The sequence below is a fragment of the Protopterus annectens genome, chromosome 10.part0, assembly GCF_019279795.1.
Source record: "Protopterus annectens isolate FY-2018-M chromosome 10.part0, PAN1.0, whole genome shotgun sequence".
NCBI lineage: Eukaryota > Metazoa > Chordata > Ceratodontiformes > Protopteridae > Protopterus > Protopterus annectens.
The window spans coordinates 1,824,720,031-1,824,744,362 of NC_056744.1; the positions used below are offsets into that span (position 1 = coordinate 1,824,720,031).

A 24,332-nucleotide genomic window follows, 5' to 3' on the forward strand; every position below is an offset into this window, starting at 1 on the left:
TAGTAATTATGGACAATACCAATGACTACTTAGTAAAGCACTGACTGGTGTTAGTAATTAATAACTCTACCAACAAATACTTACTATAAGCACTGACTGGTGTAAGCAATTATTAACAATTCCAACAACTACTTAGTAAAGGCACTGACTGGCATTAGTATTTACTAGCAATACCAACAACTACTTAGTAAAGACACTGCCTGGTGTTAATAATTAATAACAGTACCAACAACTATTTACTATAGGCACTGACTGGTGTTAGTAATTACTAACAATGACAACAACTACGTAGTTAAGGCACTAACTGGTGTTAGTAATTACTAACAATACTAACAATTACTTAGTAAACGCACTGACTGGTGTTAGTAATTACTAACAATACTAACAACTACTTAGTAAAGGCACTGACTGGTGTTAGTAATTACTAACAATGCCAATAACTGTTTACTATAGGCACTAACTGGTATTAGTAATTACTAACTATACCAACAACTATTTACTATAGGCACTGACTGGTGTTAGTAATTACTAATACTACCAACAACTACTTAGTAAAGCACTGACTGGTGTAAGCAATTACTAACAATACTAACAACTACTTACAAAAGGCAGTGACTGGAGTTAGTAATTACTAACTATACCAACAACTATTTACTAAAGGCACTGACTGGAGTTAGTAATTACTAACAATACCAACAACTACGTAGTAAAGCACTGACTGGTTTAAGCAATTACTAACAATACCAACAACTACTTACTAAACGCAATGACTGGAGTTAGTAATTACTAACAATACTAACAACTACTTAGTAAAGGTACTGACTGGTATTAGTAATTACTTCCAATACCAACAACTATTTACTGTAGGCACTGGCTGGTGTTAGTAATTACTAACAACACCAACAACTACTTAATAATGGCGCTGACTGGTGCTAGTAATTACTAACTATACCAACAACTACTTACTAATGGCAATGACTAGTGTTAGTAATTACTATCTATACCAACAACTACTTACTAATGGCACTAAGTGTTGTTAGTAATTACTAAAACTTCCAACAACTGCTTACTATAGGCACTGACTGGAGTTATTAATTAATAACTATATCAACAACTACTTACTAATGGCGCTGACTGGTGTGAGTAATTACTAACAATACGAACAACTATTTACTGTAGGCACTGACTGGTGTTAGTAATTACTAACTATACCAACGACTACTTACTAAAGGGAATGACTGGAGTTAGTAATTACTAACAATACTAACAACTACTTAGTAAAGGGACTGACTGGTGTTAGTAATTACTAACAATACTAACAACTATTTACTGTAGGCACTGACTGGTGTTAGTAATTGCTAACTATACCAACAACTACATACTAATGGTGCTGACTGGTGCTAGCAATTGCTAACTATACCAACAACTGCTTACTAATGGTGCTGACTCCTAATAGGGAGTAATTTTTAAGTTACCAGTTGGAAGTGGAGAACAATCACTATTCATACAGACAAAAAACTGGTAGTAAATACTGACTAAACAAACTGGAAATGTGGACTGAATAGTAACTGTAGAGACTAGAAGTGGACAGTAATTGCTTACTACCCAAACTGGAAGCAGTGAGTAATTACTAACATTTCAGACTGGCCTGCAACAGTGGCATAGGGGGAATAAAGCCCTGATTATAGTCCAGGCTGCCCAAGTGTGATTAGTGGCTCAGAGAACTGACTGGTCATGCAGGGAGGACACGCATGCCAAACCTGGCCTCCAGAGGCACATCTACTGTCTGAATTCCCAGCTGAAGACTAGGAGAACAATCATTTGATGCCTCGTGGGTGGCCAGAGACATCCTGTTGATATCAACCTCCCACAAAAGTGAAGAACAGTGCAGTACTGCCACCCATTGCATGCTTCATGTAGGTTTTCACTAGATGGGGACAAGATAGACAGGGCTTACAAGAAACAAAATGTTGAACCACCGCAATGGCTGTCTTATTGATGGTCCTTCCTAACTGACCCTTACCCCTGATGACTGGGAAATGAAATGAATGGACTGATAGATTGAGGGGGGGGGGCTGATAATCAGCAGGCAGCAATATCAAAGTGGAACCAAACAAAAACTATATAGATGAGAAGTAGATTTAGACAAGGCAAATTATTACTATCCAAACTGATTAGATACAATGAATAAATACTAATTAAACTTCTGGAAAGTGGGAAGTAATTACTAACTATGTATACTAAATTAGAGAATAACTATTAACCACAAGAACTAGAAATTGGCAGTACCTGCAAACTGCATATCTTATTAACAATACCTAATAGCACAGAGTCCACTCTGGAAATAAGGAGCAGGTGCTTACCACAGAGCATAGACACAGGGAGTAATTGCTAACTACATAGACAGGAAGTAGAATAGATTCACTAATAGACAGGAAGAAGGGGAAATGTGCTGATTACTTATATTGAGAAATATAGAGTAATTTCTAAATCTATACATTGGAAACAGTGGGTAACTGCAATATATACATCTATAGACTGGAAACAATGGGTAATTGCTAGCCATGTGGACTGGAAACAGTGGGTAATTGCTAGCTATGTAGACTGGACACAGAGTAACTGCTAACTATATAGACTGGAAACAATCAATAATCACTAGCTATATAGACCATAAGCAGTGGGTAATTGCTAGCTATATAGACTGGAAACCCCTAGCTATATAAAGTGGAAACAATAGGTAATCACTAGCTATGTAAAGTAGAAATAATGGGTAATCACTGTTATATGTGTATCACTTTATTGGCAATTTAAATATTTTTCTGGCTGCCCGCATATTACTTCATTGAAACCGCATATTACTTCATTGAAACCGACTCAGCCCAGCATTGTGAATGCCGAGTCTGCTAAATAGTCCAATCAACTTTTTAAGGTTAAACTGCTCATATGAATGCTACCTGTCCATAGAAATGCATCATATCACTCAGCCAGTTGTTACATTTAAACCCACACCAGGTTCTGTACATTTTAAACAACATTATACAGCTTAAGTTTCACAACTAGATTTGTCATAATAAAACTAAACTCTGATATTCTATTTTTGTTAAGTTTTCACAGCAATGATGTCGTATTGAAACCGTAACTGTGATACTTGCTTTTCTTCATATTCACTTGCCTATCCTAGACAGGTATTTCACCTGAAGTGTTATTTGCTTGTTTTTTCTTTGTACTGTAGTGATGCGTTACCTATTAATTGCACCATACTCTCTACTGCTGCATTACCTATTAATTGTACCATACCCTCTACTGCTGCATTACCTATTAAATGTACCATGCTCTCTACTGCTGCATTACCTATTAATTGTACCATGCTCTCTACTGCTGCATTACCTATTAATTGTACCATGCTGTCTACTGCTGCATTACCTATTAAATGTACCATGCTGTCTACTGCTGCATTACCTATTAATTGTACCATGCTGTCTACTGCTGCATTACCTATTAATTGTACCATGCTGTCTACTGCTGCATTACCTATTAATTGTACCATGCTGTCTACTGCTGCATTACCTATTAATTGTACCATGCTGTCTACTGCTGCATTACCTATTAATTGTACCATGCTCTTTACTGCTGCATTACCTATTAATTGTACCATGCTCTCTACTGCTGCATTACCTATTAATTGCACCATACTCTCTACTGCTGCATTACCTATTAATTGCACCATACTCTCTACTGCTGCATTACCTATTAATTGTACCATACTCTCTACTGCTGCATTACCTATTAATTGCACCATACTCTCTACTCCTGCATTACCTATTAATTGTACCATGCTCTTTACTGCTGCATTACCTATTAATTGCACCATACTCTCTACTCCTGCATTACCTATTAATTGTACCATGCTCTCTACTGCTGCATTACCTATTAATTGTACCATGCTCTCTACTGCTGCATTACCTATTAATTGTACCATGCTGTCTACTGCTGCATTACCTATTAATTGTATCATGCTGTCTACTGCTGCATTACCTATTAATTGTACCATGCTCTTTACTGCTGCATTACCTATTAATTGTACCATGCTCTCTACTGCTGCATTACCTATTAATTGTACCATGCTGTCTACTGCTGCATTACCTATTAATTGTACCATGCTCTCTACTGCTGCATTACCTATTAATTGTACCATGCTGTCTACTGCTGCATTACCTATTAATTGTACCATGCTCTCTACTGCTGCATTACCTATTAATTGTACCATGCTGTCTACTGCTGCATTACCTATTAATTGTACCATGCTGTCTACTGCTGCATTACCTATTAATTGTACCATGCTGTCTACTGCTGCATTACCTATTAATTGTACCATGCTGTCTACTGCTGCATTACCTATTAATTGTACCATGCTCTCTACTCCTGCATTATCTATTAATTGTACCATGCTGTCTACTGCTGCATTACCTATTAATTGTACCATGCTCTCTACTGCTGCATTACCTATTAATTGTACCATGCTCTCTACTGCTGCATTACCTATTAATTGTACCATGCTGTCTACTGCTGCATTACCTATTAATTGTACCATGCTGTCTACTGCTGCATTACCTATTAATTGTACCATGCTCTCTACTGCTGCATTACCTATTAATTGTACCATGCTCTTTACTGCTGCATTACCTATTAATTGTACCATGCTCTCTACTGCTGCATTACCTACTAATTGTACCATGCTCTTTACTGCTGCATTACCTATTAATTGTACCATGCTCTCTACTGCTGCATTACCTACTAATTGTACCATGCTCTCTACTGCTGCATTACCTATTAATTGTACCATGCTGTCTACTGCTGCATTACCTATTAATTGTACCATGCTCTCTACTGCTGCATTACCTATTAATTGTACCATGCTCTCTACTGCTGCATTATCTATTAATTGTACCATGCTGTCTACTGCTGCATTACCTATTAATTGTACCATGCTGTCTACTGCTGCATTACCTATTAATTGTACCATGCTCTCTACTGCTGCATTACCTATTAATTGTACCATGCTCTACTGCTGCATTACCTATTAATTGTACCATGCTGTCTACTGCTGCATTACCTATTAATTGTACCATGCTGTCTACTGCTGCATTACCTATTAATTGTACCATGCTGTCTACTGCTGCATTACCTATTAATTGTACCATGCTCTTTACTGCTGCATTACCTATTAATTGTACCATGCTCTCTACTGCTGCATTACCTATTAATTGTACCATGCTGTCTACTGCTGCATTACCTATTAATTGTACCATGCTCTTTACTGCTGCATTACCTATTAATTGTACCATGCTCTCTACTCCTGCATTACCTATTAATTGTACCATGCTGTCTACTGCTGCATTACCTATTAATTGTACCATGCTCTTTACTGCTGCATTACCTATTAATTGTACCATGCTCTCTACTGCTGCATTACCTATTAAATGTACCATGCTCTCTACTGCTGCATTATCTATTAATTGTACCATGCTCTTTACTGCTGCATTACCTATTAATTGTACCATGCTGTCTACTGCTGCATTACCTATTAATTGTACCATGCTCTCTACTCCTGCATTACCTATTAATTGTACCATGCTCTTTACTGCTGCATTACCTATTAATTGCACCATACTGTCTACTGCTGCATTACCTATTAATTGTACCATACCCTCTACTGCTGCATTACCTATTAATTGTACCATGCTGTCTACTGCTGCATTACCTATTAATTGTACCATGCTCTTTACTGCTGCATTACCTATTAATTGTACCATGCTCTCTACTCCTGCATTACCTATTAATTGTACCATGCTGTCTACTGCTGCATTACCTATTAATTGTACCATGCTCTTTACTGCTGCATTACCTATTAATTGTACCATGCTGTCTACTGCTGCATTACCTATTAATTGTACCATGCTGTCTACTGCTGCATTACCTATTAATTGTACCATGCTGTCTACTGCTGCATTACCTATTAATTGTACCATGCTGTCTACTGCTGCATTACCTATTAATTGTACCATGCTGTCTACTGCTGCATTACCTATTAATTGTACCATGCTGTCTACTGCTGCATTACCTATTAATTGTACCATGCTCTTTACTGCTGCATTACCTATTAATTGTACCATGCTGTCTACTGCTGCATTACCTATTAATTGCACCATGCTCTCTACTCCTGCATTACCTATTAATTGTACCATGCTGTCTACTGCTGCATTACCTATTAATTGTACCATGCTGTCTACTGCTGCATTACCTATTAATTGTACCATGCTCTTTACTGCTGCATTACCTATTAATTGTACCATGCTCTTTACTGCTGCATTACCTATTAATTGTACCATGCTGTCTACTGCTGCATTACCTATTAATTGTACCATGCTGTCTACTGCTGCATTACCTATTAATTGTACCATGCTGTCTACTGATGCATTACCTATTAATTGTACCATGCTCTCTACTGCTGCATTACCTACTAATTGTACCATGCTCTCTACTGCTGCATTACCTATTAATTGTACCAAACTCTCTACTGCTGCATTACCTATTAATTGTACCATGCTCTCTACTGCTGCATTACCTATTAATTGTACCATACTCTCTACTGCTGCATTACCTATTAATTGTACCATGCTCTTTACTGCTGCATTACCTATTAATTGTACCATGCTCTTTACTGCTGCATTACCTATTAATTGTACCATGCTCTCTACTGCTGCATTACCTATTAATTGTACCATGCTCTCTACTGCTGCATTATCTATTAATTGTACCATGCTCTCTACTGCTGCATTACCTATTAATTGTACCATGCTGTCTACTGCTGCATTACCTATTAATTGTACCATGCTGTCTACTGATGCATTACCTATTAATTGTACCATGCTCTCTACTGCTGCATTACCTACTAATTGTACCATGCTCTCTACTGCTGCATTACCTATTAATTGTACCATACTCTCTACTGCTGCATTACCTATTAATTGTACCATGCTCTCTACTGCTGCATTACCTATTAATTGTACCCTGCTCTCTACTGCTGCATTATCTATTAATTGTACCATGCTCTCTACTGCTGCATTGTCTATTAATTGTACCATGCTGTCTACTGCTGCATTACCTATTAATTGTACCATGCTGTCTACTGATGCATTACCTATTAATTGTACCATGCTCTCTACTGCTGCATTACCTACTAATTGTACCATGCTCTCTACTGCTGCATTACCTATTAATTGTACCATACTCTCTACTGCTGCATTACCTATTAATTGTACCATGCTCTCTACTGCTGCATTACCTATTAATTGTACCATACTCTCTACTGCTGCATTACCTATTAATTGTACCATGCTCTTTACTGCTGCATTACCTATTAATTGTACCATGCTCTTTACTGCTGCATTACCTATTAATTGTACCATGCTGTCTACTGCTGCATTACCTATTAATTGTACCATGCTGTCTACTGCTGCATTACCTATTAATTGTACCATGCTCTCTACTGCTGCATTATCTATTAATTGTACCATGCTCTCTACTGCTGCATTACCTATTAATTGTACCATGCTGTCTACTGCTGCATTACCTATTAATTGTACCATGCTGTCTACTGCTGTATTACCTATTAATTGTACCATGCTCTCTACTGCTGCATTACCTATTAATTGTACCATGCTCTCTACTGCTGCATTATCTATTAATTGTACCATGCTGTCTACTGCTGCATTACCTATTAATTGTACCATGCTGTCTACTGCTGCATTACCTATTAATTGTACCATGCTGTCTACTGCTGCATTACCTATTAATTGTACCATGCTCTCTACTGCTGCATTACCTATTAATTGTACCATGCGCTCTACTGCTGCATTATCTATTAATTGTACCATGCTCTTTACTGCTGCATTACCTATTAATTGTACCATGCTCTTTACTGCTGCATTACCTATTAATTGTACCATGCTCTCTACTGCTGCATTACCTATTAATTGTACCATGCTCTCTACTGCTGCATTATCTATTAATTGTACCATGCTCTCTACTCCTGCATTACCTATTAATTGTACCATGCTGTCTACTGCTGCATTACCTATTAATTGCACCATACTCTCTACTCCTGCATTACCTATTAATTGTACCATGCTCTTTACTGCTGCATTACCTATTAATTGTACCATGCTCTCTACTGCTGCATTACCTACTAATTGTACCATGCTCTCTACTCCTGCATTACCTATTAATTGTACCATGCTCTTTACTGCTGCTTAACCCATATAACTGTTACTAATTTACCTCAACTTATAAACCTCTCTCCCCTAATATTTTGTTTCTCCAGCTCACCAACCTTCACTGACAAATTGTTTTGCTTACCAGCCCTGCCCTCCTGGACATCCAAGACTAATCTCAGATACCAGGCACACCCAGTGTGTGTCTCTCTCCCATACAAGGAAAGTCTACCTCCTTCCAGAAGTGAACTCCAAGGATTAAAGAAAATATGTTAATATATGTGCTATCTCCATTACTTAACTGTGAATAAGCTCCACCACTTGCCAAGTACTAGTATAGGATCATGAGCAGAATAGCCAGCAGCCATACCCCTTGCTTTGGGATCCCCCCACCTGCCTTATCTTATCCTTACAATTCCTATTGTTTGAGTTTCTCTTAGCCTTCTATTGATAAATCTACCTTCTCAAATATAACACTCTGCCCCCCCCACATCTGCCTTATCTTGGTCTCCCACTTCTTATTCCTCTGAATTTCTCTATGCCTCTTACCTTTCCATCTCCTACACTGGTTACATTTACTACAATCATAAGATTGTCTACTATATGGCAGTCTTTATCCTTCCATAACCTCTCTCCTCTCTCTCTTCTTTGCTCACTATACTTATAAAAGCTAGATTCCCTGCTCACTTAATTACAACTCCCCTTGGTATCAGTCCCTAACTGCCCCCTGAATTTCTCTCATACACCCTCCTCTATGCCTTTATTCTAAATATCCCTCCTTACTCACCTTCTACTCCACTGATTGTTTTTCTCACTGGCCTGCTTTTTCTCCTTCCTTGGTCTACCCGCTCTGTTCACCCTGCGGGCTCACTCCACTCCCCTACCCTACCACCAAATACCAACCACCCCCAGCAGCCCTACATTTATATCTACCTCACCACACCCACCATATCCAACAGCCAATCCAAACTAGGCAATACCATTCAGCCACTCCAACTTAGCCTCCACACCACTACATAGTCCCCCCTTCTCTACTTCTCTTTAAATCAGTCCACCCCTACAAACCTTCAACATCACAAACTACTTTTCTTACAAACCAAACACCTTTCAACCAGCAACATATAAACTACCTCCAACTTAAACTCACTGTACCTTCATATAAACCACAACAATGCCCTTAAGAATTCAAGCCATACTAACACAAACACTACTGCTAACAACCTTACTTTTATTAAACTATCTGACTGAATCAAAATATATCAACCACTCCCCCCAATTCCATACTACTATATCATCCAACATAAATGTTACAAACAACTCCATCCGCATATGCCCTTGTCTCTTCCACTTCAACTCCACTATGCTCTTCCCCTATAAAGTCCTGACTATAAATAGGACATCAAACCACTCTACTCAAATTCCCTCTAAACTCACCTCTTTCATTTTCTATACCCAACTAGGTAAATCTCTCTCACAGCATTATATCTCAATCCTTCTGTCAGGTGACATACATCCAAATCCTGGACCCTCTTCCTCTCCTGACTTATCCTCCAAACCCCATCCCCCTCCTGCAACTACTAAATCCCTTACATTCTCTGCCCTTAATACTCAAAACCTCTGTAATAAAATACTAAACAGTCATGGCTGGTTACTACATAATCAGCCAGACATTCTCTCCATCTCAGAAACCCGGCTCAAGCCTCACATAAAAGACTCAGAACTGCTACCCCTCAACTACCGGATACTGAGAAAAGATAGAACCAAAAAAAAGGGTGTGGTGTCACACTCCTATACTCTGCTTCCCTCCTCGTCACCCCTATACCAAACCCTTCCCTAATTTCAATAAAGCAGAAGCTATACCAGCCCTACTCCACTTAAACAAACATAAATATGCATTTTTCCTCTCCCTCTATATCCCCCCAGTGACAATATCTCGCATCCCCCCGGTAACAATATCTCACACCCCCCCCGTGACAATATATCAGTCCTAGAAGATATTCTCTCCTGGGTCTCTCCTAACATCACCCAAGAAACCATTATACTGGGTAATTTTAACACAGACTGGGCCACAATCCTATCCCCTACTAATTCCCATAACATTAATTTATATAAATTCACACAGTTGATCAATTCTATCACCAGACCCTCAAAAAATTCCACTACCGGAAGTATCATAGACTGGATTCTAGTATCCCATCCCCAAAATATCTCTGACAGTGGTATCCTTCCAGACCCTCTAGCTGACCATTTCCCCACTTTCGCCCACCATCTCCCCTCCTCTGTGCAACACACCCACACCTTGACTACCTCCCGCTCCTTAAAAAATTTCAATCCAGAAACTTTCACTAAAACACACCAACTGGAACCCACTAAAAACCCTCCCCCTAGACAATGCTCTATCCTACTTTAACAATACTTTCATAAACCTACTTAACTCCTTAGCCCCACAAATAACTAAGCATACTAAAAGTAACCCAGTACCTTGGTTAACTAAAAACACACTAGCTACCATGTGACTCCGTGACAAAACATGGGCATTATACCAAAAAAATAAAACTAACACCACCCTCATTGAATATAAAAGACTACAAAACAAGGTTAAAAAACTTGTTGCTTCTGACCGTAAGGCATAATTTACTACCCTCCAAACCAACCATACTACTAATCCCAAATGTTTCTGGGAGGGAATCTCAGCCCTCCTCAACCCAGGCAAAGCTGAAAACCCTAGTCCTGACCTAGATGCATCTGACACAGACTTAGCAACCAAATTCAACTCCTTTTTCATAGACTCTATTAGTAAACTAACATCAACCTTCAAACAATAACTTAGCCACTCACCCTCAGCCGACACCTATTCCTTTCTTCCTAAACAGCTCATGCCCTCTAGCTCCACCTTTCTCTATCAATCCCATCTCCATATCAACTATAAAAAATCTTCTCCTAAAATTAAAACCCGGCTCAAATGCTCCTGATGAAATCCCCTCCTATTTCTTAAAAGTAGCTTCTGAAGCAATAGCCCTCCCCATCAGCGTACTCATTAATCATTCTATCTTAGAAGGCCAAGTCCCCCAACTATGGAAGAAAGCCTTTATTATCCCTCTTCATAAAGGTGGCAACAACTATGACATAACTAACTTCCGCCCTATTGCTATTCTGTCCCCCATTTCTAAACTACTCGAAAAGTGTGTCCACCAGCAGCTCCTACCCTATCTCATTAATCACCAACTTCTAACACCAACACAACATGGTTTTCGTCCTGGCCATAGTACCTCTACTGCCCTCCTCTCCTTCCTTGAGTCAGTAAATAAAGCCTGTGATTCTGGCCACTTCATATCCACTCTCCTCCTAGACATCTCTAAGGCATTTGACACTATTTCCCACAACCTGCTCCTTACCAAACTCACTAAACTAAATTTGTCCCCTTCCACTACCCAGTGGTTCTCAAGCTATCTCACCCACAGGCAGCAAGCAGTGAAATGGAGCAAAGCTTCCTCTTCATTCCTCAGTACATCCACAGGTGTCCCTCAGGGCTCAATTCTAGGTCCCCTATTATTTAATATTTTCATAAATGATTTTCACCATGCCATCCCAGACTCCACCCTCATTTAATACACCAATGATTCTACTATAATCTGTTCTACCCCCTCTATCACCACTCTTAACCACCTTACACAAGCAGCTTTCTCCTCTACTGAACAGTGGAAGCTTGATAACCATCTGGCCCTGCATGCTACAAAAAACAAACCTTTGCTATTCTACCCCTGTAAAAACTCTCTTTTAGATAAAAATACCTTTACAATAACCAGGAAAAACAACACTTCCCTAGAAATAGACTCTGACGCAAAATTATTAGGAATAATTATAGATGACCAACAGAAATCTGATAAGCTTCTTCAAGCCAATATCAACAAAACCCATAAAAAGCTAGGTATGCTCTACCGGCATAGTCACTTCATCTCTCCCTCTACTAGAGTCACACTAGCTAATACTTACCTGATCCCATCTCTACTTTATGGTGCAACTATCCTTTCCAACCTGCAATCCTCCCTTAAAGCAAAACACTCATCTTGCTACAATAAAATAACAAAATTTGCCACAGGTCACAGAGCCACCTCTCACCAGTGCCTCTCCCTTCATCAGCTAGGCTGGCTTGAGCTACTCAATTTCCTCAGTCCCACCCAACTTATCCAAGCTCATAAACTGATCCACAACCCATCTCTCTGTCCCTCCCTAGCAAATACCTTTGAAATGCATAAAGCTAACAGACTCGTAAGATCAAATTCTCACAACTTAATCCAATTGCACAGACCTGTACATCCAGCTGGAAATCAACTAATGTCCTTCTCACTAGCACGCCTCTGGAACTCTCTTCCAGCCTCCAGCTGCACTACAAGCAGTCTCTCCTTGTTCAAACCTCACGTCACTCATACCTAACCTCACAATGGATATGCTCATGCTCCCACCCTACCTAATGACTACAACACTTTCCTCCTAATCTTCTAACCCTCCTGTAGACCCATTAATGCCTGTCTAACTTATTTAACACTAGAAATAGTAAAGCAAGTTAAACTGACATTTTTGTTACTCCTTATAACAAATACTACCAACTATTAATCCAGATGTTTGTTCAAACATGACAATCTTTGATGAAACTCATTGTAAATACCTATTTTCCCTCCGACATATTTTTTCTTAGTTACTGTATTAATGCATAATTACATTTTCAATGTGTGACTAATGTTTTTTTTTTAATGTGTACTTCAAATATGTCCCTGCTTTGTATTATGGAATCAACCTTCTGGAGCTTTTCTCCCCAGGACTCCACTGAAAATGGGCCATTTGTGGCCCAATGGACTACCCTGGCAAACAAACTGCAAATAAATAAATAAATAGCTATATAGACTGCAAATTCTGGGCAATTGCTACACGTATAAACTGGAAACAATGGGTAATCGTTAGCTATATAACGTGGAAACAATGGGTAATCACTAGCCATATAGACTGGAAACAATGGGTAGTTACTAGCTATATACCCTAGAAACCATGGGTAATCACTAGATATATAGACTGAAAACAATGGGTAATTGTTAGCTATACAGACTGAAAACAATGAGTAATTGTTAGCTATATAGACTGGAAATTCTGGGCAATTGCTAGGTATATATACTGGAAAGAGTGGGCAATTGCTAGCTATATGGAAACAATGGGTAATTGGTATGTATATGCACTAGAAACAGTGGGTAATCATTAGATATATAGACTGGAAAAATGGGTAATTATTAGCTATACAGACTGAAAATAGTGGGCAACTGTTAGCTATATAGACTGGAAACAATGGGTAATTGCTAGCTATATAGAGTTGAAACAGTGGGTAATTGGTAGCTATATAGACGAAACAGTGAGTAATCACTTGATCTATATATAGACTGGAAACAATGGGTAATCTCTAGCTACATTAAGTGGAAATAATACGTAATCACTAGCTATATAAAGTGGAAGCAATGGGTAATCACTAGCTATATAGACTGGAAACAATGGGTAATAGCTAGTTATATAAAGTGAAAAAGATGGGCAATCCCTAGCTATATAGACTGGCAACAATGGGTAATTGGTAGTTATATAGACTGGAAACCATGGTTAATCACTTTATACACACACACACACACACACATATATATATATATATATATATATATATATATATATATATATATATATATATAGACTGGAAACAATGGGTAATTACTATATGGAAGCAATGGGCAATTGCTAGCTATATAAACTGGAAACAGTGGATAATTGCTAGCTATATAGATTGGAAACAGTGGGTAATCACTTGATATATATATATATATATATATATATATATATATATATATATATATATATACTGAAAACAATGGGTAATTGCTAGCTATACAGACTGGAAACAGGCGGGTAATCACTTGATATATATATATATATATATATATATATATATATATATATATATATATATATAGACTGGAAACAATGGGTAATTGCTAGCTATATGGAAACAATGCGCAATTGGTAGCTATATAGACTGGAAACATTGGGTAATCACTAGCTATATAGACCTTTTAACAATGTGTAATCACTTGATATATATATATATATATATATATATATATATATATATATATATATATATATATAGACTGGAAACAGTGGGTAAATGCTATCTATATGGAAACAATGGGCAATTGCTAGCCATAGAGACTGGAAACAGTGACTAATCACTCAATATATAGACTGGAAACAACTGGTAATTGCTGAGTACATAGAGTGAAAACAGTGGGTAATTTGTAGCTATATAGACTGGAAACAATGGGTAATTGCCAGCTAAATAGACTGATAGTTCAGTACAATTGGAAGTGGATAATAATTATGATCCATATAAACTAAAACTGGGAAGTAAATACTAAATAAACAAAATGGAAACAGAAAATACTTGCTAAGTATTATGCTGTACATCTCAGTTTGGTCTGGGGCATCCTAGACCACCAAAGTCAATCCTGTTTCAGAGCTAAGAGTAGACAGTTTTGTGTTCCAGTAAGCATTTACCTGGTCCACTTTGTTTTGCTATAGCACTGAGTGTTCATATGTGTAGCCTTTAATTTAGTACACTTTGTTTTGCTATAGCACTGAGTGTTCATATGTGTAGCCTTTAATTTAGTACTAGAAGTATGTAGTCATTTCTAAATATACAGAGTTGAAATAAGACAGTTACTCATTACACATACTGGAAGAAGGCAGTACTTACCAATTGCAAAGACTGAAGGTAATGAACATTTATTATCTACACAGACTGGACAAAGGGAGCAATTTCTAATTACATAGGTTGGATTAAGGGTGAATACACACACTGGCAGGAGGGAACAATTATTCATGACATGAATTGGAAGAAGGGAGTAATTGCTAACTCCCAATGATACAAGAAGAATATTCACAAATTATATTGATTGGAAGTGAGGAATAATTAATACAGAAGGAACATTTGCTAGTTACATAGATTGGAAGTAAAACTTGTTTATTGTTGTGTCTTTCGGCTTTTCCCGGTTAGGGGTCGCCACAGCGGAACTCCAGTCCGCTAATGATTGGCAGTGGATTTTTACGGTGCCGAGTTGCCAGCTCTGATGCACAACCTTCAACGAAGGTATGCCCATTCACGCATGTCTACACACAGAAGACACTCTAGCTGAGAATCGAATGGGACAACGTCTTACTGTGAGGCGACAGCGTTTATAATTGCACAAAAGAAAACAGCAAAGTCTAAATACACAGATTAGCAGTATAAATTAATCAGTAACTCCGCAGACTGATAGTGAACAGTGATTACCATTTTCACAGCTGTGGAAGAAGACAGTAATTACTGATTGTGTAGACTGGAAGTGAAGACTAATTCATAAGACTTGTTTCCTTAACTGTTGCATTCTGAAATGCAGACGTAACATGTTCAGTGCCTCTGAAAGATGAGATATCAGGAGTCATGGAATTATATTTTGCACAGTAAAATGTATTTTAGCCTAGTTTTTCACTAGCCTGATGCTGTATCATGCAGAACACTTTGGGGCTGTGAGCAGGCTGTGGGCTTTGGTGCTACAGAAGAAGGGGAAAAGGTATAAGCCTGTCTCTATCCCTGCTTGTTTAATGTCTCCATCCCTGCTTGTTTAATGTCTCTGTCCCTGCTTGTTTAATGTCTCTGTCCCTGCTTGTTTAATATATCTATTCCTGCTTGTTTAATGTATCTATCCCTGTTTAATGTCTCTATCCCTGCTTGTTTAATGTCTCTGTCCCTGCTTGTTTAATGTCTCCATCCCTGCTTGTTTAATGTCTCTGTCCCTGCTTGTTTAATGTCTCTGTCCCTGCTTGTTTAATATATCTATCCCTGCTTGTTTAATGTATCTATCCCTGTTTAATGTCTCTATCCCTGCTTGCTTAATGTCTCTGTACCTGCTTGTTTAATGTCTCTGGCCCTGCTTGTTTAATGTCTCTGTCCCTGCTTGTTTAATGTCTCTGTCCCTGCTTGTTTAATGTCTGTATCCCTGCTTGTTTTAATGTCTTTATCCCTGTGTGTTTGTCTGTATCCCTGCTTGCTTAATGTCTCTGTACCTGCTTGTTTAATGTCTCTGTCCCTGCTTGTTTAATGTCTCTATCCCTGCTTGTTTAATGTTTCTGGCCCTGCTTAATGTCTCTGTCCTTGCATGGTTAATGCCTCTATCCCTGCTTGGTTAATGTCTCTGTCCCTGCTTGTTTAATGTCTCTTTCCTGCTTGGTTAATGCATCTATTCCTGCTTGTTCAATGTCTCTATCCCTGCTTGTTTAATGTCCTGTCCCTGCTTGTTTAATGTCGTTATCCCTGCTTGTTTAATGTCTCTGTACCTGCTTGTTTAATGTCTCTGTACCTGCTTGTTTAATGTCTCTGTCCCTGCTTGTTTAATGTCTCTATCCCTGCTTGTTTAATGTTTCTGGCCCTGCTTAATGTCTCTGTCCTTGCATGGTTAATGCCTCTATCCCTGCTTGGTTAATGTCTCTGTCCCTGCTTGTTTAATGTCTCTTCCCTGCTTGGTTAATGCGTCTATTCCTGCTTATTCAATGTCTCTATCCCTGCTTGTTTAATGTCCTGTCCCTGCTTGTTTAATGTCTTTATCCCTGCTTGTTTGTCTCTGCCCCTGCTTGATTAATGTCTCTCTCCTTGCTTGTTTAATGTCTCTGTCCCTACTTGTTTAATGTCTCTGTCCCTGCTTGTTTAATGTCTCTGTCCCTGCTTCTTTAATGTCTCTGTCTGTGCATGTTCAATGTCTCTGTACCCACTTGGTTAATGTCTCTATCCCTGCTTAATTAATGTCTCTATCTCTGCTTGTTTAAAGTCTCTATCCCGGCTTGTTTAATGTCTCTATCCCTGCTTGTTTAATGTATCTATCCCTGTTTAATGTCTCTATCCCTGCTTGTTTAATGTCTCTGTCCCTGCTTGTTTAATGTCTTTATCCCTACTTGTTTAATGTCTCTGTCCCTGCTTGTTTAATGTCTCTGTCCCTGCTTGTTTAATGTCACTATCCCTGCTTGTTTAATGTCTTTATCTCTGCTTGGTTTAATGTCTTTATCCCTGTGTGTTTGTCTGTATCCCTGCTTGTTTAATGTCTCTGTCCCTGCTTGTTTAATGTCTGTATCCCTGCTTGTTTAATGTCTTTGGCCCTGCTTGTTTAATGTCTCTGTCCCTGCTTGTTTCACGTCTCTGCCCCTGCTTGTTTAATGTCTCTGTCCCTGCTTGTTTAATGTCTGTATCCCTGCTTGTTTTAATGTCTTTATCCCTGTGTGTTTGTCTGTATCCCTGCTTGTTTAATGTCTGTATCCCTGCTTATTTAATGTCACTGGCCCTGCTTGTTTAATGTCTCTGTCCCTGCTTGTTTAATGTCTCTGTACCTGCTTGTTTCACATCTCTGCCCCTGCTTGTTTAATGTCTCTGTCCCTGCTTGTTTAATTGTACAAACTTGTCACACCACGGCTCCTACCACCATATCTGCCCCACTCCAAAGTTTTTGTTGTTAAATTCACAGTTTATCAAGGGACTGTACTGCATCGTTATCCCTCTGTTGGAAATTCACATTATCAGTATTATGAGTTCAGGATGTTATCAGACATCCATCATTCTGTTTTTTTTTTCTACTTTTATACAACCTTTAAAACATACATGCCAAAATGGCATCTTATTCTTCTTACTGGCAGTTTTATATTGGGTGGATGGGATTAAATAACAAGTTTCTCAGATTGCAGTTCTGTCTTCTACCCCTTAGATTTTATACATAATTTCCTGCAAAATGAGAACTTTAGATGACATAATTTATAATACTTGAAGTGATTCTTTCAGTATTACAGCAGCTGGGAATTATGAGTCAGAACCCCTTTTAACCTGTTATCAAATTCTGTTTTTCAGTGATTCACAACATATACTCTTTGTCAAAGTATTGACATCATAAGGACTGAAGGACACATAAAACAGCAAGATGATATGCTTATGTAATACTGACCTGGCTGTATGGCTCTCGTATCATGGTCTGGTCCCCATGGAATATATAAATGGAACCTTGGTGGTCATTCTCTAAAGGAGCACCAATAGCGACATCTGTAAATCTGTCTCCATTTATGTCTCCAATGGCTGAAATCGCTGTGCCAAACCTACCATAGAGGTTTCGTGTGGCTCCATATAAAGTTGCATTGCAAGAAAGTTCAGTCTTCAGCTAAAATATCCAAAAATTAAAAAACAATTACTTAGCATGTCATGTTTTACTACAAGACTAAAGTTTTATTGCAAGAAGGATTAGTCTGGAGCAAAAATGTATAGATGATCAGGAAAACTGTTACTTACATTTGATGCTTTATTACAATAGTACAGTTTTCTAATACTGACCATATCAATTTCAGTTTCATTTTACAGGTATGTGCACAATGAAATATAATGCAACATTGTTTTAAAGCCCCCCAGGAAGAAGTACAGAACTAACTCAAAAACAATCCACCCTGGTGGAATCACAACATCATTCGGCTGTATAACAGGAGGAAGAACATCATGGCAAAAATTAGGAGGTGCAGCACCCAGCAGGATAAACCACTCTTATTAAACTAAACAAATAACTCAGAGGACAAATAAAGTCTACCAAAGCCAGATTTGAGTTAATCTGGCCTCCCAGGCCAAGGACAACCACAAGGCATTATTTAGCTATGCCCACAAACTCAAAGGCAATACACAATTGTGTGCAGAGCTCATTGTAAATGGAATGACATATACTGAGCCAGAAGATATAGCAAACCTCCTAGCTTATAAATTCAGTTCCAACTTTACCCTTCTCTTGCCGTCAACCTTCCCTCAGGAAATACCATCAAATATAACTCTCCCTGCTACCACTAGGGAACAGATCCTTAATGCTCCCTCTAAGGCCAAGAACACTGCCTCACTGGGCCCAGACAATACCCCAGGATGCCTTCTAAATAGCATGAAACATGACCTATCAGGCCATCTGGAATTGCTATTCAAGTGTAGCCTCCAAAGTGACTTTGTACCTTACAAAAGGAGAATAGCAACAGTCATCCCTTTGCACAAAGGTGGGCCATCTACAGTCCCTAGAACCTACAGAACCATAATGCATAATATTATCCTTCTGGAAGTCATCCACTCCTGGTAACTATCATATTGACAATATACCCCTAAGAATTAACCCAATAGTCAGGGACTTGGGAACACAGACAGACAATAATCTAGCCTTTGACCATGATGTGTCTATAGTAGTGAGGAAATCATTCGATGTTGTGCAACTTATAAACAAAGGTATGGCATATATGTCCAATGAAGTCCTTGTTCCATTGTAGTCGGCATTCATCAGACCTATATTTGAGTACAATGCCCCCTTTGGTATGCAACTAGGGATATCCAACAACTGGAACATCCACAGAGGTGCCTCACTAAAAGAATACAGGGTATAACATGTCCCATGCACACTGCCTCAAGGCCCCATCCCTGTATTCTGTCTCCTACAAGCTGTTGAGGGGAGATCTATGCCTGGCATAAAAGGCATTGTCATACCCCACCCTGATGGACCTCCTACATATCCACAAAACAAACAGCACCAAAATTAACTGTTCTAAAGACTAAACCTTGCATGTGATATAAATAGGCCCTGTTGGAGAGATAGGTGTGTATCCTGGGTCTATAGTATATGAATGAATGTGCATAATTTCAAATGCTGTAAAGGGCGAAAATGCCGGACCTCGAAATGCTTCTTGTGGGATCACAGTACAGTGAAGGTCCGAATATTTGCCCTTTCCACACTGTAGTGTGATCTCGGAATTGGTATATATATTTAGCGGGGGAGTGGCAGCCCCCCACAATAATGAGTTCAAGGTCCAGCATTTTCATTTGAAATTATGAGCATTCTTTTATATAGTATAAACCTGTGTATCCCAGAGACTATCCCACCTATGGAACAGGCTCCCCATCCATGTGAAGCAGAGTTCCTCCCTAACCCAATTCAAGTGTAACTTGGTCAATTGGATGAGGAACAGGAAACTCATCCCTGGTTTGGCACCTATGTCTCTAATGAACACAGGCAGACTGCAAATGGTTCATCTCCCAGGCGGCCAGGCCTCTGCTTGTAAGTGTTTCATCTTCCAAGCCCTGCTTACACTTATCAAGGGTACCAGAACTTGTCAGAGATTTGGGATGCATAACTAGGCTTTAAAAGGCCCTTCTGGTTAATCGCCTTGCAAACTCCTATAAACCTATAATTAATATTAACTTTGTTTAGTATTCTTTCTCCATATTCTTGAAAACGTGTTTATAGCTATGGAACAAAAACTCTTTTTTATCGCCTGCTGGCAACCTTCTAATCTGTTTCTGTCAATCTGTCATTAAAAACCCTATTGACCATTGCAATATGTCTGAAAGGTACAAAATTAAATTTTACTATAAAAGAGGTATAGTTTTAAGGAACAATCCAGACTTACTTTCAGTTACTTATGAGTATTCAAATGACAGTATATGAGAGTGTGACACTAACTGAAGAAACTAGCAAACAAAACATTCAGCCGTGTTGGTAACAGCACATTCTTTTACAAAACCTAGTATGTTGTCCTAGTGCTAACTGTCTGCTCTCTCACTCTTTCTCTCTCTGTCTGAATGAAATGTAAGCTTAAACTTTTGAAGTTCACTGAAGTATCTGTAATTTTCTAAGTTTTATCTGGCGTTGGCAGTTACTTCCTGTGTCAACTGCTATTTGACCAATGTGTTATTTCCCAAGGAGGATGTGTCTGTCACAAGGTTAAAGCATCATGCATCACGAGTCTGTTCAAAAGAATATACTCCCTATGTAAAACAATAGTTTTGGTTTCTCATTTTGTTGTACTCCCTGTCTGTTTAACAACAGAACTAGAACAATCTAAATCAAATACGTTTTTGCATATTTTCTTTCTTTTTTTCTGGTAAATCAAGAAAGCCTTTCATGCTTTACTTGTAATAAAACTGAGCAATATCAAAACAATCTGAGGTTGCATGTAGTACCTGTCCTTCCAACAGTAATTCTGGGATATCAAACTTTTGAATAACCTTGCAATACAAACAGACTGAGCATATCATTTCAAGTTATAGAGCAGCCATAGCAGATCATCAGAAGACAAAGAAACACTAACCTTGTGAAATTTCAAGTTGTGAATGAAACTTGTATTTTTGTTTATAAAACTTAGATGAAAAATTTGGAAATTCACTCCTAGTAATATCTGGGTACTTTTTACGGTTCCAGTAATGACTAAAATAGAGCAGTGTTTAGTTTTGTCACAGTACTTGGTTCTCTAGCTGGGAGTTTGATCTTTGTGGAATCTCTGTGTCCTCAGTATGTCTATGAGTATTTTCATGAGGGATTTAGACTTTTACCAGCATCCCAAAGACTTTCGTGTTGGCTGAACTGAAGTTATTTGTAGGTGTGTGTGTGTGTGTGTGTGGGTGTGTGTGTGTGTGTGTGTGTGTGTGTGTGTATATGTGGTAGGTCTGCGTGCATCTGTGTGTATGCTTTTATGCATGTGCAATTATTTGCATATGTGTGTGTGTGTGTGTGTGTGTGTGTGTGTGTGTGTGTGTGTGTGTGTGTGTGTGTGTGTGTGTGTGTGTGTGTGTGTCTGTGCACATGTGCACATACACGTGTCCTGTGATAGTGTGATAGAATCTAATAAAGGATTACTTTTATACCTTAAATCAGTTGCTTACTGGGATAGATTGCAATCCCCCCACAGGCTTCAGTAGGTTAGAAGACTCCACAGTCTCTTTATTAACAACTTTAACTCCAGGTTTTCAGAAGAAAAGACCAGATTACCCTCCTTCACTGCTTCTGCTAAACAACCCAGACATTTGTAATCAAAGCTCATTTCTGTGTAGTTCCACGCTTGCTTAGTTACACTATTTTCAGTTCATGAATCACTGCCCTAATTACATTTTACATATCATGTGTTCATGTTGCTGGAATGGCTCCATTTCCTGTCACAATGGTGCAAGACTCCCTCCAGGTGCCAGCTGTGCTTTCACTTAGCAGATTAAAGACTTTACAGTTCTGCTAGTTTCTAGATCCGCTCTTTAACTGAGCTTTCCAACAAGTGTTCATTCAAAACAATGATAAGAATAGCCTTCAATTTTCTGCTGTGACTACTACTTCTGTCAATTCAGCCATGCAGCTCTGTCAGATCACATCTGACTGCTACAGCAACATCACCAGACTGCCAGACATGCAATTTACTAGGCAAGTAGGGAATGGAAGTAGGTCGACAGAATCATATAAACGCACCACTGTACATGCATGCATCTATAGACAGTTTAGAGTCTCCACAACTCCTACAACATATTTTGGGGATGTGAAATGAAACCAGAGTACTTTAATAAAACCCACACAAACATAACTGTACTTTAAAGTTAATTGTCTGTGGCAAAGCCCCAAATCCTTTTCTCTCACACATTGGATACATTTTCATAAAATCAGATCTGGCTCCTACTGTACTACAAAAAAATTCCAATGAACTGAGTCAACAGTGAATCTGTAAATGAATAACATTTCACTTTAAATGAGTGGTTAGACAGAAAATGTATTAATCACAGTACTGGAAAGGTTATGTGCCAAGGTTCATCCCTGTTGTGTCAGATTAGGTTAGATTTCAGTAACAATAAAGCTGGCACACATTTAAAGTTTTGTTTTGTACCGGACACTGACAAGAACTAAATGGGTTGTAATGATGTGACCTTTCTCTGTTAGACATGTGCTGCTACTGACTCTTGAGGTAAACCCTTCCTGTATTATAGCAATACATCAACCTGTTATCTGGTAATTTGTATCCTTATGGTACAGTAACACATCACTCTGCAACATGGTGATCTGTTTCCCTGTGTTACCATATTACATCAGTGTGTAATCTGGTGATCTGTTTTCCTGTGTTACAGTATTACATCAGTGCATAATTGGTGATCTGTTTCCCTGTGCTACAGTATTACATCATTGTGTAATCTGGTGATCTGTTTCCATGTGTTACAGTATTACATCACTGTGTAATCTGGTGATCTGTTTCCTTGTGCTACAGTATTACATCAGTGTACAATCTGGTGATCTGTTTCCCTGTGTTACAGTATTACATCAATGTGTAATCTGGTAATCTGTTTCCCTGTTTTACAGTATTACATCAGTGTGTAATCTGGTGAATCATACCACTCAACTGTACAGATTTTTGCAGAATGTCCAGATTTTTGCCTCATATTTTGGGTCATTTCTTATAAAATTGTGTTTTTCTGGCATATGACAGACATTTGAGTTTCAGACATCGTACCTTTCAGAAAATTCATGCTAATGCAAAACCTGTTATTCTATTAATTTTGTAAGTTTGTAAGAGCAATATTTAAAAAGTGTCCCTATTTTTGGACCGTTGTCCCCTCATTATTGACGGCTTTGTGCAGATTTCTTGCTCTAAGAGGTTGAGAGGTATGCTGGTGATCTGTCTCTCTATGTTACACTATTACATCAGTGAGTAATATGGTGATCTGTCTCCCTGAGTTACAGTAATACATCAATCTGTTATCTGGTGATCTGTCTCCATGTGTTACAGTGATAGATAAATCTGTTATCTGGTGATCTGTCTCCATGTGTTATAATAATACATTAATTTGTTATCTCATGATTTGTCTCCCTGACTTACAGTAATGCATCAGTCTGTATCTGGTGTTCTGCCTCCCTGAGTTACAGTAATACATCGAACTGTTATTTCCTGATCCATCTCCCAGAGTTACAGTAATACATCAGTCTGTATCTGGTGTTCTGTCTCCATGAGTTACTGTAATACATCAATCTTTTATCTCATGATCTGTCTCCCTGAGTTACAGTAATATAGCAATCTGTCATCTCATGATGTCGTCATTTGTTATACTAATACATTAATCTGTCATCTCGTGATCTGTCTTCCTGAGTTACAGTAATATATAAATATGTTATCTAGTGATCTGGCTATCTGTGTTACAGTAAT

General features: G+C 38.5%; 1 protein-coding gene across 1 annotated transcript in view; it reads right to left on the reverse strand.

Moving 5' to 3' along the window:
* The window catches only part of ITGAL (integrin subunit alpha L), a 1,030,513-nt gene that overhangs the window by 433,233 nt on the left and 572,948 nt on the right, over positions 1-24,332 (reverse strand). Inside the window, exon 14 of the mRNA XM_044086682.1 lies at positions 18,323-18,532. Within this exon, the coding sequence (XP_043942617.1) occupies positions 18,323-18,532 (210 nt within the window). The remainder of the gene's footprint in view (positions 1-18,322; positions 18,533-24,332) is intronic.